Source organism: Lotus japonicus, chromosome 2 (assembly GCF_012489685.1).
Source record: "Lotus japonicus ecotype B-129 chromosome 2, LjGifu_v1.2".
Classification (NCBI taxonomy): domain Eukaryota; kingdom Viridiplantae; phylum Streptophyta; class Magnoliopsida; order Fabales; family Fabaceae; genus Lotus; species Lotus japonicus.
In genome coordinates, this window is record NC_080042.1 from 68,096,175 (window position 1) to 68,115,403 (window position 19,229).

The window sequence follows — 19,229 nt, forward strand, 5'->3', positions numbered from 1 at the left end:
CTAAAACACAAATGTTTAAATATAGAAACTATATATTTCCTTACCTCAATCAAAATCTTTATCTTCATCAAATATATGTTGTTCAAACTGAAATTTTGAAGTACCTAATCGGTTACGTTTATGATCTTTATATTTTTCTATTAGCTACTTGACTTTATTACTAATAGTAATATTGAATTTTTACCTATGTACACGGGGCGGGAAGGGTGATCTCTACCCCATCCTCAAATGTGTCTCGTGGGGATTTTCGTCTCTACCCCTATCTCCACGGGAATTTTTTTTCCAAGATCGGGTCCCCAAATGGGACAATCCTCGCAGGAATCCCCATAATATGTAGGTGAAAATTGTAATCCCTACTATAGTCAGTAGGTGTGAAACTGATCTCTCACTTTACAACAAACGTGCTAAGCATATTGACCAATTAGATCTTTTCATTAATATAAATTGAGAATTAAAACCGGTAAGGCGCTAAGGTAAAAGTTTATCTTCACATACAAACTGCATACATAAAAATATCAATAATTTTATCTTTATTTGAATATTTGAATAAGTTTTTGGGTACAAATTATTTGAAGAAGTTAAAATAAAACTTAACGTAAAAAAAGAAATTATGCTATTATTTTTATAAACATTTGTTGTGTAAAATAAGTATTCTTTAGAAGGCAATTTGAGACCGAGCCGGAAACATCCACATCCCAAAGTTTTTTATCAATAATGTTTAATTTCAAGTTGAGACAGAGCCAGAACATCTGCATCCCAAACAATAAATGTAATAATACATCACAATGTTTTCAATCAATGATCATACAACTTACGAATACATGACGAAACATAATAAATTGTACTTGTCCATACACAAATGAAAATTCATGTTACATTACGAATTGTCTTCTAACTCGGAAGAAGCTTCCCTAAGCATGGGAAATTTCTCATCCAATTTATAGAGTGGTCCTTCACCAACTAAACCTTGAAAGGCAAGTCCTAAAGTAAATCCTAAGGCTCGAGCCACTGGAACTGCAACTGCATTCCCAACTTGAATGTACCTAAACCCATATCAAACGGTCATAAGAAAATGATTTTCATGAATATAAATTGTATGAATAGAAGATAAGAAACACTAGAGTTACCTTTCTTTAACCGGCCCACATAGCTTATAGTAGTCAGGAAAACCTTGAAGTCTTGCATTTTCACGAATTGACAAAACCCGATCTTGCTCTGGATGCATAATTGCCTGATAAAACATACATATCTGATAGGTTACATATACATTTAAAATTGGTTTTTCATACTTCACTTAACTCAATAGGACGCGTTCTCCACTAAAAAAATATAGAAAGTTATGTGGAGACAAATGTTATGTTGAAAGTCTAATGGATCCAAATGAAAGCAAGCATCCTTCATATCATCTACTGATCTACCCATGGATCTTATTGTGGAACATGTCCAGTAACCACTTAACTCAAAAGCTTAACCTCTCACGCAAGAGCCCTCTGGGCTTGAAGCGTGGATAAATGCACAGGTCCACCCAGGGACGGACCCACGTTGCTAGCAAATGGGGCAAATGACCCCACGTCTTTTTTACATGTACTTGATACTATAACATAAAATATGATTAAAACATTAAAATGCCCCCACGTATTTAATGAATGCCCCCGTACCTTGTCAATTTTACCTCTAGTGCCATTGAAATATCAACTTTTGTTGTGTTGATCCACTACATTTTGCTTGTCCACTGTATAGAAGAGGCTGGAATTGCCAATTAATGTGAATAAACCATGACAAATGACAATGGTCAATGGGTCCTGAGTTTTTTTTGTTTGGTTACACTTTAAAAATGGGTACTGGTTTCTAGTTTGTTTTTTATTGTCTTTTGGTGATTTTCTTAAGTGCTATAGTGTTTTATAAATTGATAATATCAATAGGTGGTTAGTTAAAGTGATACATGCTTAAAAATTACTCATGCGAAGAATGTTCGTAAACATATAATAAAATAAATTAATAATATTCACATATTTATATTTCTAATATTCTGAAACTAATTGAATAGTGAATATTTAAAATTTTATTGGGGCGTTTATCTTTTATTCTATCAAACTTTTTAATAGTTATATGTTATATTTTTTCTGCTTGAAAATTTTATGCGCATATTGCCCCCACAACATAAAATTTCTGGATCCGTCATTGGGTCCACCTAACATGTGCTTAATTAAATTCCATTTTTAATTAAAAAGTGAGCGAAGCAAGGATCGAACTCTAGACCTCTCGGCCATAGAAACTCTGATATCATGTCAAGTAAACACATATCTCAAAATCTTAAGTTGTTGGGTAAGGGCCACATGAATAGTTTTATATTATATTCTAACAAACCAAACATACCTATTATATGTTCTCTTAATACAGAATGTGTATTATGCTGAATCGACATCATTTACATTCTCTTAAAATTCTACAAACAAAATAACATGCGATAGATCATTCTCCATAGAACCCTACCAAAGATTTTAAATTACGAAAAGTGTACCTGATGATGAGGTTCTGCTCTAGTCACAACAGTTGGAACAGTTTCATCCCACCATAACCGAGCAAAAGGTCTGGAAATATGAGCGTAAAGCATTACCAAAGTAACTTAATGGAAGAACATAAATACAAGCATCCATTACAAAATTAGAATATTAAGCTATAATTTTCATTCTTGGTGAATTGCTTACTTTGATGACGTTCCGTCCACAAAAGACATGGCATAATTAGGAACCTAAGCCAACAATCAAAAAAGAAGTGTAAGGTGATAATTAGTAAGTTTATTAAAAAATTGAACACTTAAAAACATGAAATTAAGGCAGGGGATCTGAGGTTGATTTTTAGAGTTTCATTTAGTGTATGAGTTAAGGGGTCATGTGGTAGTTTATTTTAATATGTATGGTGCTGAGCCTGAGGCCACAATTTCTTTTAAGGCCATGTAATAACCAAAGTTATTCCAAACATAACATTGAGATATTTCCGAATTTCAGTTATGTAATTCAGTCTACAAAACATTCAATTTAAAGAAGCCAAATCACTCATTATCACCGTAGACTACACCTAAATTTCTAGGATACTCTTCATCCACTTAAAAATATAGTTACAAAAAGAGAAACTAGAAGAAATATATGTTGAAAAGACTTATTACCAATGGTTTTCCTGAATCCAAATAAACTCGTCCTACATTAGGATCCCATTCAACCTTATTATCTGGTCGCACACGAACACCAGGTAAATCTCTGAAGCATCCACCCTAAGAACAACAAAAAAAATCATTAATAACAAATAAATTTAAAACCATGAGATAAGAACCTTATTTTGCAGCAAATAAAAGCAAAAATGATCAACAAAAACCTTCTTTTTAGGGATTCGACACACACGTTGATAATCATCCACATTTAATTTTAGTGGACGGTGATCATGAAGTATGGACTTTGAACTTTTTCCAGACGAAATACCTAACATTTCTGCAGATTTATTAACCAAATTACAAACCACTTAGTTTGGCAGGTCCCAATGAAATGTTAGTAGAGGAAGATTGTTAGCATTAATATTGATGTGTATGAAACAAACATAGGTTAAAAAATTAAAAAGCATATCAAACCAACAAGCTTAACCACACAATTTATCAAATTGTTGATAAGTCTCAATTTAAACAATTCTTCCAAAAATATAACTTTTCAATCACAAGCACACAAATGATTTACATCCAAAAAGCATAAACTTTAATAATATGTTACCATTTTTGCTCAATCTAATAAATTTCTGAAACTCAGTCTGGGGAGGTTTGTCATATTGCATCTCATCCCGTCTTTCATCATTCTCAATCTGAATACATTCACAAAATAAAATTTATCATGGTAAGCTGACCAAAAAAAATCTAAAGAGGAAGAAAGAAAAAAAAAGAAATAGCCACAACAGTCATAACAAAATGAACAAATACCGGAGGAAGGTCAGAAATAGCGTCTTCCAACAAAAGTATTCTTTGCAACGGCTCATTATGCCCTTCATTAAATGCAACTGTGTTTATCTGCATGCATTTTTTATACCCTTTATATCCAATCTTGGACCAAAATCTTTAATAGACAAACAATGAATGTCCCTAGGGATCATGGCTTCAAGTTAGGTTTAAAAGAACTATTTCTTAAAAAGTACAACTAATTAAGATTTTGAAGGATGTTGAAGGGATATAGTTGTTTAACCCAACAATTAACCATTACATTTAAAGGTAAACAAACAATTGAGGTGTACTAAAATTACAAATATACATTACATAATCAATAACTGTTAACAATGAATTGAAAGAATCAATCATAGAACAAGAGTGGGACCTCACAACTAAAATATAATTTTAACTACTAGATTCTAAGTCTATAATTTATAAGCTTCATTTCAGGTGCATCCACTCTCAAATTATGCCATCTAGATTTATCTCATCAGAGGAGAAGAGTGCACTTTAAAGAAAAAAATTCAAGATATATATATGCAAGTATAACATACTATGAAGTTAAAATTTTAACAGTTTTAATTTCACACTTTATCATTCAGATTCCATGCCACCCACACTACTTTTATGTCAACATACACAGATGTAAAATGACATGCTTTTCTATTACAACTCATCTAGTAGTACTCCAATAAAAATATCAGGTTGAAGACATTATATTCATTTACTCATACCTCAAACTCCACAGGAATGACACCTCTTACTATAACATCATGTGTTGGAAGTGGAAATTGAGGAAGCTTCTGCAGTTCATAAAGAAATACAATTTAATTTAAAACTAAAAATATTCAACAAAACTATTTTGTTTAACTGAATTAGCATAAAATGTAAATAAACCAATCAACTGCTTGATCAATTCAGCCCTAAGTGAGCTATTTAATGCAACTACCAACTACACAAAGCAACTAGTTAGTACTGCCAAAAACTAATTGAGGTATCAATTATGTCATTTCTCGGAACATAGAGAATATCAAAATGTGTCATGTTTGCTCCAGGGATGAACTTGCTAACATCTTTACTAAATCATTAACTATACACTTTCTAAATCAACATGCAATCCAACACCAACATTAAACCAAATACACTTCACAAAAAAGATGAATAGCTAAGAGAAAAAACTGAATAATAATAAATTTGATAAGATGCAAGCTAAAAGACAAACAAATACTTCAAGAAGTTTAGGCAGAAACAATTGCCACAGATAAAATTAATCAAATACCTCTGAAGGTGCTGCCCCCCAAATGAAGACACGCAAGCGAAACTGAGGAAGCCCATAAGCTCCAGCGGCCATAATTCCCAAGCTACTTTGATAATTCATTTGAAGAAGACGGCCCAAAGCATATCTTCCAAGAAAACCATTTGCGAATTTTACAATATCAACTACATTTTCCATCAAAACAAATTTGGGCTTAAGATATTGAACAATATCCATGTAAACCACTAGTTGTTGGTTCTTCTCATCCTCCAATGGGTGATCTTTGTTTCGGAAGCGGTTGAAACCACTAATACCTTGGCAAGGAGGTCCACCACATATTACATCAACATCACCCTGAATTCATTGGGTGTTAGAATAGTTAACCACATGATATAATTTCAAGGACATTATATCAAAATCAATAGCAACTTACAGGCAAAGGCAAGGTATTCAACTTGAAGCCTTGAATGACAAAATTCTTTATTGTTTCCTTGCAATTACTATTGAGAAGAGAATATTTAATCAGTAAAAGATTAAACAAACAAAAGACGCCACTACTAATCATGTAAGAGAATTTCAATCAAATGTAACTACACTACAAATTAGTCGATGTTGTCATGTGGAAAAAATTTAACCATGGGGAAGCATAAAGAATACATTACTAATTACGTTTTTCACTTGCTGCAATGAATAGTCATTTGCAACAATGATTGTAGCTTACCTTAAACCATTAATTGGCTCCCAAGAGTCTGCATCAGATCCATAACCCTTCCAACGAACCTAAAATGAATATAAAGAAAGCAAAAACAATGAAAATAATTGTATTAAGCAAAAAGTAAAACACAAGGTTGAGAAATAACTAATAAAGGTAGCATTCAGTGGAAAAAATAGACAGAAGTCGAACATTGACTACCTTAAAGTATAAACCTTGCTCTTTTTTCCCATTTGGATCACCATAGCGTATGGCAAGCAATTCTGAAACTTCAAACAGTTCATCGTCCTCTTCCTCACTACTTTCTACACTTCCAGTGTCATCATCCTCTGCTGCCCTAAAAAGATCCACATACTGCTCATGTGGCACCTTGTTTTGGACTAAAGAGAAGTAACTACATAGCTTCTCCCATTCCTTTAATAATGCGAGGAAACTTTTTGCAGGTTCATTTCTAACCTGATCAGAAGTGTAAAAAGTAGAGGAATTCAACATTTACATACAATATTATTTCAAATAAATGCTAATGCTTCAAAAAAAAATCATAAACAAAGGCACAGACAATTACCTCAGTTTCAGGATGGTTTAATTTAAGACTTGCACAAGCATGTTCATTCAAGTCTACTGCCCATCTCTATTCAAATAAAAAAATGGTTAACAAAACACCAAAGCAAAACAGAATCAATGGGTTACATTCCTACATGTCAAAGAAGCGCAGAACTCACAGTGACAATGTTTGAACCGGACAAGGTTCCACCGAGGCATAAACCAGTTGACATTGCTCCACAACCAGAGTACAAGTCAAGCAACTTCAGCTCAGAACTTTTATTTTCTTCACAATTGACAGCATCCTTATGTTGAGAGTTCGCATCAGATCTTCTAGTTACATCAGTTTCAGAAGATATTGTTGATGAAATATCACTACCAGTTTCGTTGCTTTCTGAATTACAAGTTTGTATGAGACTCAATTAAAAAAAATAGAGAACAAAAAAAAGACCAAAAATAAAATAAAACCTGTTGGAAATTTAATAAATGAAGTGTACACCAAGTCATATTGTGCATCACAATAGTAATCACATGGTGGAATTGTTTTTTCCTTCGCAGCCAAATCCAACTGGAATAAAACTTAATTATTACAAATTAAAGAAATACAACAACATTAATTATAATAGAAAACTAAAGACTTAACATGCTAACATACATTTAGTGACACTCTGGAAATGTTCAGCTTTTCAACAAGACAATCCAATGGATTGTCATTTTGAACTTCTGAATAAAAAACCCGCTTTGGTTCTTCAATCAAGTACGCAAGGTTTTTAATGACCTGAAAAGTAGACAAAGCATTAAACTATTCAAACTTCTGCCTGATAATTACTTTTGTTGAATTACATATAACATTTACAAACAAAGTAACATAATAAAACTTACAGTATCCCTTGCTCTATAATACCATTGTGCGGTGAAATGTAAGGTCCCATCAAATGCCTCAAACATCTCAACAATTTTACAAATGTAGTTGTCAGCTCCTTCCTCTGCCTGAATATAAAAAGGGAACCAAACACATCCTTGGAGTTAGCAAACAAAATACATTAACGGGGAGCACAAAACAAATTTCAAGCATATACATAAAAGGGGTATGCTTTGAGTGTTAATCAAATCAAGTAGTAAACATATATGAACTCAAATACTTCATTATGATAAATTCAAAATATATATATATATATATATATATATATATAGAGAGAGAGAGAGAGAGATTGAGATTTTGAGGTCATGAATTGAATCAGAATTATCATTAACCTAAAGAATGTATAACAAAGCTAACTATATATAAGTAACACAATCCTAACTACCCATGTGCACTTACAAACTGTTACAACAACAACCTAACAGAACCCCAAAACCCAAACTTGTACATTAGGAGTATAATATCAATATACTCCAACACATTGACATTTTAATTACACTCATTCCTAGAGTGAGATAAGAAGAGAAGATAGGAAAATATAAGTGATATGATTGGTGATGTGATAAAAATGCAAAGAGAGAGAGAGGAAAAAAGTGAGGGGAAATGAGATGAAAGATAACGTTGATGTGAATGAATCATTACTCTATTAACTCACTTTTACATGGGCATCATAGTAAAGACTGTAAATCGACCCATCTACTTCTGCCTCAGTGTAATGCCGACGAGCTTGGAGAATATCATCATCACTAATGAAAGGCATACGAACAACGTCAATAGAACATTACAAATATTTACTGATAATATAACATCAAAGTATAATTTTCAAAAGTTGAAATGTACCTGTTTGACTTTGACTTAGCAAATTGCTTCTGTTTCAAAATCTAAGAATAAATCAATATTAAATATCAGTTGTAGCTATAATTATATGAATCAATCAAAAGAGACTATTAACACAAAGTTACCTTCTGGCGGTATCGTTGAGGCCATCGCTGTCTTGCTTCCTCATCAGGGACAGGATCTCCGATGAACCTAGAGATACTTCCTTCACTCTCACTCTCACTGTCGTCAAGAGTGATGACAGTAGGGTTGGACTTCCATACTTGCTTCTTTTCAACGGAAGAGGAAGTTGCTTCACCTGCAAGACTCTTCGGATTCGCCTTTCTCCTTGAATTGTTCAGAGGCTCGCCGGAGGAAGCACCTGTGGTGGCGACAACGGAGGAGGAGAGTGTGCGGATTTTGCGCTTTCTAGGCATTGCTGCAGAGGAGGATGGTGCTGCGAATTGGAGGAAAAAGTAGTTAGGAGAAGAGAAGGAGAAATCGGTATTTATAGAAGGCACTGTAAGTTTGAAAGAATGCGCCTCTTCGCACTATTTGCCAATTTAGCCAAACGTTGCTTCTATTGGTGCATGGGTTTTGGGTTTCTTCAATTGGGCTAGGCTTTACTTGTTGGCCCTATCTTGTGATAGAATGGCCTGAAAAAAAATGAATTGGGATCCTCTCCGGCCCTCCAGCCGTGCAGCCTCTCACCTCGACCGATTTCACGTTTAAGATGACCAATTGGTTTTATAGTTTTTTTATCCCTTAGTTGTAAGATCTATGGCTGATATTTTGCGTGATAGGTGTTGGAGAGTTGGCTGGAGAGGTTTCGGATCCTAAAAAAACATATGATCTATTGACCCTAACATGTGTAATTGAATATAATTCTCATGAAATATGTAATGTGATTGCAAAAATGTTCATATTTGAAATACTACTTTGGTCCTTGTTCACATCTATGGAGAGCATGCATGATCAGTATTAACAACTACGAGAGAAATAAGTTGATTATGCTTACAGGAAATTTAGGCATCGGTGAATAGAAATCAGGAAGTTGGAAAATATTCCCAAATCATAATGATTAGGGTTTTCCAGGTAACTTGTGCACAGATCTAGACTAGGGTTTTCAATTACCATGTATTGGACTCATCGTCATAAATCTTAATGTCTACACACTAATTTGATGGAAAATGTATGCAACAATTTTCATCCATGGATGTCAAAGTATGGAATAACATGACATGCATTACAAATAAATAAAAGACTAAGAATCGAAACTCACCGCCAACTTTTTCTATCAGCTGGTGCAAGGCATTTGATTGCCAGATCCGCGACACTAGAGAAAATTGAAGAAATGAAAGAAGGTGTGCGGCGAAGGGTTTAAGGGAGGTGAAAATCTGGAAAAAAGGGGGAAGAAGAATCTAGGTCATCAACCCCTGATCTCGAATAGCTAGATATATAATATATTTGTGTTTTAGTGGTTTCATATATCATGCGTTTCTTCCGCAAATAACTCTTGAAATACGTTAATTTTGATCGCAAACACATGTTTTATATCTCAACATTCCAATACATCAAATGAAAGCAATACCTCATTTATAATACTTGATTTTTCTTTCTTGATGAAATTTTATTATTTTAGTTTTAATTTTGTTAGTAAAAATCATTAGAAATTTGTTTTATCTTATCCCTTGAATATCATAGAAATGAATTATTAACTTTTTAAAAATATCAAAGGAATCCTTTTATTTGGAAAATTCTATTTAAAATAAATATTTCTAAAAATTACATCGTATAACAATATTTCTATGCAAATCATATAGTCCAACCTCTATAATTTTTTAGTATCTATTATCTCTTTTTTACAAGTCAAAATAACTTCAAATAACCTAAATGAAGTTGACATCAGAACACAAAATAGATTTCAATTTCGAAATAAGCATCTTCAAGCCAAACAAAATCATGAAGGCAAAAAACAATTTTTGACATAAAATTAGCAAGAAAGTTAGCAATTATGCAAACAAGACCCAAAGAGCACCCCTTGAAAATTGAGCCAACATCTAGAAATTTTGAAGAATAGGAGCACTCTAAACTCGGTTGACTCCAACAAGTAGACCTAATCAAATTATCAGTCTCCAAAAGCACGTGACTACATTCAAGATAAAGTACAAGCTTGATTGCCTGCCCAAAGCCAAACCTTCGGACAAGGAGGCATCAAGATAGCAGAAACCATAGTGACAAGCCACCGCCAATACCTCACGTGAGCTATCCCCCACAATCATCCCAAAAACCGACCTCCTCTATCGAAGAAACAACAACATCCATATTAAACTTGTGCGACAGACAAACAAGTCACCATAACCGACTACAACACATCTGGAACCGCAACAACAACTGAGACCAGCAAGAGTTAGCTATGGTTTCTTATTACTTTTCTTATTCCACAATTTCTTTTAGATAAAATACTTAGGCTAAGTTTGTTTATGCATTGGTCATGTTGATTTTTGGATCTTAAAGTAGTACTGATTTTCTTTTTTTATTGTTTTAATTATTCTTCGTAACTCCTTCCCCAAGCAAGTTCCCATTCCTAAACCCAAACTGAGAAATTCTATTCTCCATTGTTTCCCGACCCGAATCCTAAACCCTAAACCCTAAACAGAGACCATTCCATGGGAACGCCGGAGACATCACGAGAACCATGCCCCGATCGGATCCTCGACGACATCGGCGGCGCGTTCGGAATGGGAGCGGTGGGTGGCTCCGCCTTCCACTTCCTCAAGGGCCTACACAACTCCCCTAACGGCCAACGCTTCCTCGGCGCCTCCCAAGCCGTTCGCCTCAACGCCCCACGCGTCGGTGGCAGCTTCGCCGTCTGGGGCGGCCTCTTCTCCGCCTGCGACTGCACCCTCGTCTATGCCCGCCAGAAGGAGGACCCCTGGAACTCCATCCTCGCAGGTGCCACCACCGGCGGCATCCTCGCCATGCGCCAGGGTCTCCGCGCCTCCGCCCGCTCCGCCGCATTCGGGGGAGTTGTACTTGCTCTCATCGAGGGTGCTGGCATCGCCCTCAACAAGTTCATCAGCACGCAGCAGCCCATGCCGGAACTCATGGAGGAGCCAGTGGTGGCCACTGGGTTTCCTTCAGAGGATTCAGCCTCCGTCGGGACATCGTGGCTCGGTGGTTTGCTCGGCAGAGGGAAGAAAGAGGATCCTCGCGAGAGCGCCGGAAGCCAAACGAAGATTCTGGAGAGTTTTGATGCGCCCCCTGTGCCTAATTTTGAGTACAATTGAACTAGTGATTCTTTTGTGGGTTGAAATTGTAATGTTATTGAAATTTATTGTGTTGGTGAATGATTATCTCTCATAGTCATAGCAGAAATTTATTACTTGTTGTCTAATCTTCTTTGACAATAATATACATGTGTAGTTGTAGTAGACTTTTGTATTACAGATATTTTGTGTTCTTAAATTATTGATTCAATTTTACTTTGAAGGTTAGCCTACTGCACATATTTCAGATGTGATTATTACACTATTAGCAGCTATAGGCTCGACTATCCGTCTCTTGATAGTGGTTTTAGGTTTTTTATGTGTTGCCGGCATTTGCTTCTCTGTCGCTTTCTTTGCGGCTGCTGCAGATGCTGTTTTTAGGTGTGGTTCTCTTGTTGGTGTATGAGACTATGACTAGGAATATGGTGATCCTGATTCCTGACATGCAAGATGGCTGAGAGTTGTGTTCTGCTATATTTATTTGGCTCGCATGAGAATGAGCCCGTTTGGATACAGACCAAATAGTGGTTTATTTAGTGCATTTTTTAGTAGAGAAGCTCCAATAAGTGCTATTTAGTCTGTATCTAACTTCTAAACGGGCTTATGTCATCTGCCTTAGTGAGAAAATGCGCAAAATGTGTGATTCCTAATATTTAGTACTGTAAATTTATTGATCCCCATGTTTGTTATCTAGTCCATCATTTCTTTCAGGCTTTTATAGTTTTTGTTATAATTTGGCTATGGTAGCTGTGAATACTATTTCCTCCCCTAACGTGTATGTTAGTGTACGCGTCCTCACCCACCTGACGTGCGTTTTTTTCATAATTGACCACTCGACCAGTGATATGATTCCAGAAATACGCACGTCGGAGGATATTGGACGCCAACCTGAATGTACAGAACATTCATCAGGGAGTTGATTTGGTTTATATTTATGCAGTTACGCTGGTGGAGGTGAATATCTCTGAATTCTATATAATGCACAGATGTTAAGTTCATTCAATTTCTGCATATCTGCTATGTCTTCACTGTTTACCCCATGAGTCCATGACAACTTAAGGTTTCATTTCACTTCACTGAATCAATAGTTTATTTGGACAGTAGGTGTATACGAGTTTAGCATTAACTTCTGTTAGAATGATGGTATTATTGGATCAAAGTGTGGGAATTAAAGTATCCTTCTATAGGGTGAAAAGTGAAAACAATACTTTGCTGATTTTATATCTTGATCATCAAGGTTACTGATTCTTTCAACAGTGTTTTTCGCCTGTGCTCTCCCAAAATTTAGAAAGCTGAGTTAAACACTAACTTGTTCTGAAGTATGACAGTGTTGGTATGGGATTTACTACATTATTTGCTTATTCGGACCTTCTTCTGTTGGGAAATTGGAGCTTTCTTACTGCTGGTTTCATTTTCTTTATTTGAAACATGAATAATTCTTGCAAGCACTTGAAGTTGTCTTCATACTGTATTCATGTATTTTACTGATATAGTCTTTATCATTTTATTGGTCTGTATATTATTTTCTTGTACTTAATTATGATTTGACTTATAGTGGAAGTGAAATACACTTAATCTGAGCATTGCTTCCTTGTAGACTTGTAGTATTCCAGTGCAAGAAGGGGAAAATCATTATGTTTGTGCGGACTAACTACCCAAAGTTGGGACCTTAGTCAAGAGTGCTTGACTTTGGTCACAACTCACTAGTCTTATAGGTTGGTGTAGTTGTGGTCTCTTATCTACTAATTTGGCGAATGATTTTTTTCCAAAATGCTGGAGATCGAGACTCACTGTTGTTTCCAGCCCAGTTAGTGGGAGACTTGAAACTTCATAATGTGATTCTTTGATTGTGACTATGGAAGATGCACTTATGCTGTCGGGCACCACATTGTTTTTTAATTTGGTGAAGTGTTATACAAAGGTCTACATTCAACTAAGGCGTGCTGCAGGGCTAGGAAATTACTAACATGACCACTAGCTTATCTTAAAAAAAACTAACATGACCACTAAAATGAATGGTCAAAATCGTATTTGTGATGATAAACTCCATTGCGTCAAACTATTACGATTTGATTGTTTATTTTACAAATTTTCAACATAACTGTTAAATAAAAAGTGCGAGGCAATGGAAATCATTCTCAAAAAATTGTATCATATTTATACTTAATTCAACTTTGGATCTAAAACTTAAAATTTAGATCTAAAGACACTTTTAAATTATTTGATATTGATAAAATTGCAAGCTTGTTCAGAAAAGAGAGGAAGGCAATCACTCAGCAGCACTAAAACGATGGAGTTGACTTGCTGCTGTAAAAAAAACAAAACTACTTGACTTGATAACCCTTAATCTCAAGCAATCATTATCCATTAATACAAGTCTCCCTTTTTCCTCCTCTACAAATCAATTCCATTTCAACACACACACAGAGGGAGAATCAGAATAACACTCAAAAACATCCACATGACAATACCAGCACCTCTATCCCTTGTTCAATTAACAATTTACTCTCTTCTAACCTCCTTTCTCATCCTGAGCCATGCAGGCTCTGTCTCTCAGTCTCAGCTTCATGCTCAAGAACATGCAGTCCTACTGAATATAAAGCTCCACCTGCAAAATCCACCATTCCTCACTCACTGGACCTCATCAAACACCTCCCACTGCTTATGGCCAGAGATCACCTGCACCAGAGGCTCTGTCACCGGGTTGACTCTGGTCAACGCCAGCATCACTCAAACCATACCACCTTCCCTATGTAACCTCACAAACCTCACACACGTTGACTTCAGCAAGAATTTCATTCCTGGTGGTTTCCCAACATCTCTCTACAAGTGCTCCAAGCTGGAGTACCTCGACCTTTCGATGAACAACTTTGTTGGTTTCATTCCTCATGACATTCACCGCTTGGTTAACCTGCAACACCTTAATCTCGGTTCAACAAACTTCACTGGTGACATTCCCGCGAGTGTTGGAGCTTTGAAGGAACTGAGATACCTCCAACTTCAGTATTGTCTGCTTAATGGAACTTTCCCTGATGAGGTTGGTAACTTGCTCAATCTTGAATTCTTGGACGTGTCTTCTAATTTTTTGCTCCCTTCAAGGATTCCATCAAGCTTAACCAGGTTGAACAAGCTGAGATTCTTTCATATGTTTGGTTCGAACTTGGTAGGGGAAATCCCTGAAGCCATTGGAGGAATGGTGGCATTGGAGAATTTGGATATATCTCAAAACAATTTAACTGGAAAAATTCCCAGTGGTTTGTTCATGCTGAAGAATCTGAGCATACTGTATCTTTACAATAACAATCTTTCTGGGGAAATACCTGGTATGGTTGAAGCATTGAATTTGACTGACCTTGATATTTTACAGAACAACCTTTCTGGGAAAATACCAGAAGATTTTGGAAAGCTCCAAAAGTTAACTAGGTTGAGTTTGTCTATGAATAGCTTGTCAGGGGAGGTACCGAAAAGCATAGGTCGTCTTCAATCTCTGATATACTTTCATGTATTCATGAACAACTTGTCAGGTACTCTACCTTCTGACTTTGGCTTGTACTCAAAGCTTGAGTCTTTTCAAGTTGCATCTAACAATTTCAAGGGAAGGTTGCCAGAGAACTTGTGTTATCATGGTGAGTTGTTTAATTTAACTGTTTATGAAAATCATTTCACTGGGGAGTTGCCAGAATCACTTGGAAATTGCAGTAGCCTACTTGATCTGAAAGTTTATAGTAATGAGTTTTCTGGTAACATTCCTAGTGGTCTTTGGACTTCCAATTTGGTTAATTTCATGGCAAGCTATAATAATTTCACTGGTGAGCTTCCTGAAAGACTGTCTTCAAGTATTTCACGCGTTGAGATAAGCTACAATAATTTTTATGGTAGAATTCCAAGGGAAGTATCTTCATGGAAGAATGTGGTAGAATTTAAAGCCAGTAAGAACTACCTTAATGGAAGTATTCCTCAAGAGCTAACAGCTCTTCCCAAGCTAACAAAGCTGTTGCTTGATCAGAACCAGCTCAATGGGCCACTTCCATCACATTTAATATCTTGGAAGTCACTAGTGACTCTAAATTTGAGCCATAACCAACTCTCTGGACAAATCCCAGCTTCAATTGGTCTTTTAGTTGTCCTTAGTGAGCTTGACCTGTCAGAAAATCAATTCTCTGGCCAAATTCCGGCTATACTTCCCAGAATCACCAAGCTCAATCTATCCTCCAATTTTTTGACTGGGGAGATCCCAATTGAGCTTGAAAATTCTGTGGATTCCACCAGCTTTTTGAACAATTCTGGCCTCTGTTCTGATACCCCATTGCTAAACCTTACCTTGTGCAATTCTAGCCTTCAAAACCCAACCAAAGGCTCATCTTGGTCTCCTTTTTTGGTTACAATCCTGGTGGTTGTAGCATTTTTACTGGCTTTATCAGCATCCCTCCTGATTATCAAACTTCACAGAAAAAGAAAGCAAGGATTGGAGAATTCATGGAAGCTCATTTCCTTTCAAAGGTTGAGTTTCACAGAATCAAACATAGTGTCCTCAATGACAGAACATAATATCATTGGCAGTGGTGGATTTGGGACAGTATACCGTGTTGCTGTTGATGGTTTAGGCTATCTTGCTGTGAAAAAGATCTCGGGTGACAGAAAGTTAGACCGAAAGCTCGAGACTTCATTTCATGCAGAGGTTAAAATATTGAGCAATATTCGGCATAACAACATTGTGAAGTTGCTGTGCTGTATCTCTAAAGAGGACTCTTTGCTCCTTGTGTATGAGTATTTGGAAAACCATAGCCTAGATAGGTGGCTGCATAAGAGTGATTCATCCGCTGTTTTTCCGGGTTCAACCCATCATGTTGTCCTTGATTGGCCAAAGAGACTGCGAATAGCCATTGGGGTTGCCCATGGTTTGTGCTACATGCACCATGATTGTTCACCCCCTATTGTTCATCGAGATATAAAGACAAGCAACATCCTTTTGGATACTGGATTCAATGCAAAAGTTGCTGATTTTGGTCTGGCTAGGATGTTAATGAAGTCGGGGCAATTTAACACCATGTCAGCTGTTATTGGCTCATTTGGCTACATGGCACCAGGTGAACTCAAATACTGAATCACATGCCAATCCTTTTGTTTTTCTTACTCACAAATGTGTTTCTTAGGTAGCTTATGGTACACAAACTGAACAGAATAGAACAACATGCCATATTTTATTCTCTTTGGTCCCACCCTTTTATATAGAACCAAAATATAACACTTCATTCATCTTTTGTCCTGTTTTTAGTACGCAGGATTTAACGTTGTGTTCTGTTCTAATATGAGACTATGAGTAAAAAGCACTACCTTAGTTAATATTTTCAGTATTTTTTCTATTGGGTAAAGTTTAAACTGAATGTGTTTTTGACATTTTTTCATACTTGAATTGCAGAATATGTTCAGACAACTCGAGTCAGTGTAAAGGTTGATGTCTATAGCTTTGGGGTTGTCCTGTTGGAACTTGCAACTGGTAAAGAGGCTAATTATGGTGATGAGCACTCATCTCTTGCAGAATGGGCGTGGCGCCATGTTCATGTAGGAAGCAATATAGAAGAGTTGCTAGACCATGATTTCGTGGAACCTAGTTGCTTGGATGAAATGTGCTGCGTTTTTAAACTTGGGATCATGTGCACTGCAATACTTCCTGCAAGCAGGCCTTCCATGAAGGAGGTCGTAAACATATTGCTTCGCTGCGAAGAAGGATTTAGTTCTGGGGAGAGGAATCTTGGACTTGGGTATGATGCTGTTCCATTGCTTAAGAATTCAAAACGGGAGAGTAGGTTGCATGTTGTTGATAGTGATAGTGACTAAGGAACTAGTGGAACTCCGGATTTGGATTCCCTGCAATCTTCAATTCACACATTCAAGTAATCTGAGTCGTTCGAACGACTCATATGTCTTTGTAAGATCAAAGGATTTAGATAACTTCAAAATTTGCGGTGTTAGTTCTTTGATCGAACGACTCAATTACTTGACCATGACAAAAGGGAATCCAAATTCGTGGAACTCTTCCATAGAAGGCACCACCACCATGGTGCGCCATCCTCATTGAACATGTAGAACAAGCCAAACATGGTTTGTAGAGGGAAGAAAATGGAATCCAACATGTTGTATATACAAAAATGGTGTGCATGCTGTATATGTCTGCAATTTTGTCACATCATTCTCTTCCGAGCACCTGGACAAAATGTATAGTTATATAAGGTATGGAAATGAGATATTTAATGATAAATTTCAGTTTTGTCTAATGCTGTACATTAGTTTATTTTTTGTGTTACAAAAACAGCAAGTAAACTAGTTCTGTACCAGCTTAGTATCGTTTTAAAAATTAAATATGGATAAAATAAACTGTGTTGTCAAGTTCTTTAATTTGAAGCAAATCAAATATATGATCCCATAATTATTTGAATTAAAGTTATACGATTCCATAATTATTTGAATTTATATTGAAAGTGCGAAAAGGAGATTATTTTATTTCAAGATTTTTTGGTTTACTAGAGAGAATGGTCAAATTGGTCCATAAAAGTGTAGGGCATTGACAAGTTCGTCAATGAAAGAAGAAAATATCGAATTTAGTCTTCAATGTTGTAAAATGCCGGTCACGTTAGTTCTTGTAAAAACAAGGCAAATATCATGACATTTAGGCGTGCATCATAGTACTAGGATGACCGACATTACATGATTTAGGAGCCATCGTATCCCCCCGTTATCAATGTCTAAAATTGAGAAGTTGGAGTGGAAGGTTAATGAAGATTTATGGTAAGCAGTCGTCTGAAAGAAGCAAGTCTTCAAATCGAATGAACGTGATCTATAGAAGAATCAAAAGCTAAAAAAGAAGCGATAAGGCAGTTTCGAGCAATTGGATGGCCAACTACAAGTCATATTACAAAGCAACTTTATTTTTTGAAAAGTACAAAACAACTTTGAAGTGTGTTTTGAGGTGCTTCGAATTAATCTCGAGCCTTATAAGTACCCTTGCCTACACACTTATCACTTCTTATATCAACAAATTTATCTTCTATATTTTTCGTATGCATTTTATAGGAGATTGAATATAACTATTATAGTTCAAAAAGTATAATAAAATGTATGTAAACACACAATAGCTAAGTTAATTACTCAAAGAATTTGAATTATCTTTTAGAAATATTTTATTTAATGTTTGATTGATAACAGTGATGCATTATCATTGAATTTGCACTGGTTTGCGAAAACACATTCATTCATTTCATTGAAAATGTTCTCGTAGGATAGCTTAAGTGGTAGGAGCTATTTATCTTTCCGATGTATCAAAAAAAAATCATTGAAAATGTTTTGATATTGGTTCGTGAAACTCATTAATTTTTCTTGAAAATATTTTTGCATTGGTTTTTTAAAACACTTTCGGCACCTTGACAATATTTTTACATAGATTTTTGAAAAGTCTTTATTTTTATTGAATTTACATTGGTTTGTGACAACTCATTATTTTTTCATGAATTTTTTTTTTTGCATTAATTTGTGAATTCTCATTAAATATATTTTTTCATTAGTTTTCTATAACTTATTATTTTACTTGAATTTTTTTTCTTTTGCATTGGTTTTTCAAAAATCATTATATTCTTTTCGAAGATTTGTGAAATATTATACGTACGTTTACTTGAAATTATGTTTTCATTGGCCCGTAAGCACTCATTCTTTTCTTTGAATTTGATTGGCTTGTGAAAAATTATTTTTTCCTT

General features: G+C 35.6%; 3 protein-coding genes across 3 annotated transcripts; 2 read left to right on the forward strand and 1 right to left on the reverse strand.

The window, feature by feature from the left end:
- Positions 1–698: 698 nt before the first annotated feature.
- On the reverse strand, positions 699–8,133 carry LOC130739029 (DNA (cytosine-5)-methyltransferase CMT3-like). The gene is made up of 18 exons (XM_057591243.1): positions 8,052–8,133; positions 7,357–7,464; positions 7,130–7,252; positions 6,943–7,042; positions 6,654–6,868; positions 6,497–6,562; positions 6,133–6,387; positions 5,941–5,999; positions 5,653–5,719; positions 5,244–5,573; positions 4,699–4,767; positions 3,759–3,846; positions 3,373–3,485; positions 3,167–3,271; positions 2,709–2,752; positions 2,522–2,591; positions 1,128–1,231; positions 699–1,043 (listed from the first exon to the last, which is right to left on the reverse strand). The coding sequence occupies exons 2-18, from the start codon at positions 7,420–7,422 to the stop codon at positions 878–880; spliced, it is 2,040 nt and encodes a 679-aa protein (XP_057447226.1). The 5' UTR covers positions 7,423–7,464; positions 8,052–8,133; the 3' UTR covers positions 699–877.
- A 2,221-nt stretch (positions 8,134–10,354) lies between these two features.
- LOC130739031 (mitochondrial import inner membrane translocase subunit TIM17-2-like) lies at positions 10,355–11,704 on the forward strand. Its single transcript, XM_057591245.1, has one exon. The coding sequence runs from the start codon at positions 10,882–10,884 to the stop codon at positions 11,500–11,502; it is 621 nt and encodes a 206-aa protein (XP_057447228.1). The 5' UTR covers positions 10,355–10,881; the 3' UTR covers positions 11,503–11,704.
- Positions 11,705–13,723: 2,019 nt separating this feature from the next.
- Positions 13,724–17,756, forward strand: LOC130739030 (receptor-like protein kinase HSL1). The gene is made up of 2 exons (XM_057591244.1): positions 13,724–16,568; positions 16,901–17,756. The coding sequence occupies exons 1-2, from the start codon at positions 13,943–13,945 to the stop codon at positions 17,317–17,319; spliced, it is 3,045 nt and encodes a 1,014-aa protein (XP_057447227.1). The 5' UTR covers positions 13,724–13,942; the 3' UTR covers positions 17,320–17,756.
- The last annotated feature ends 1,473 nt before the right edge of the window (positions 17,757–19,229 follow it).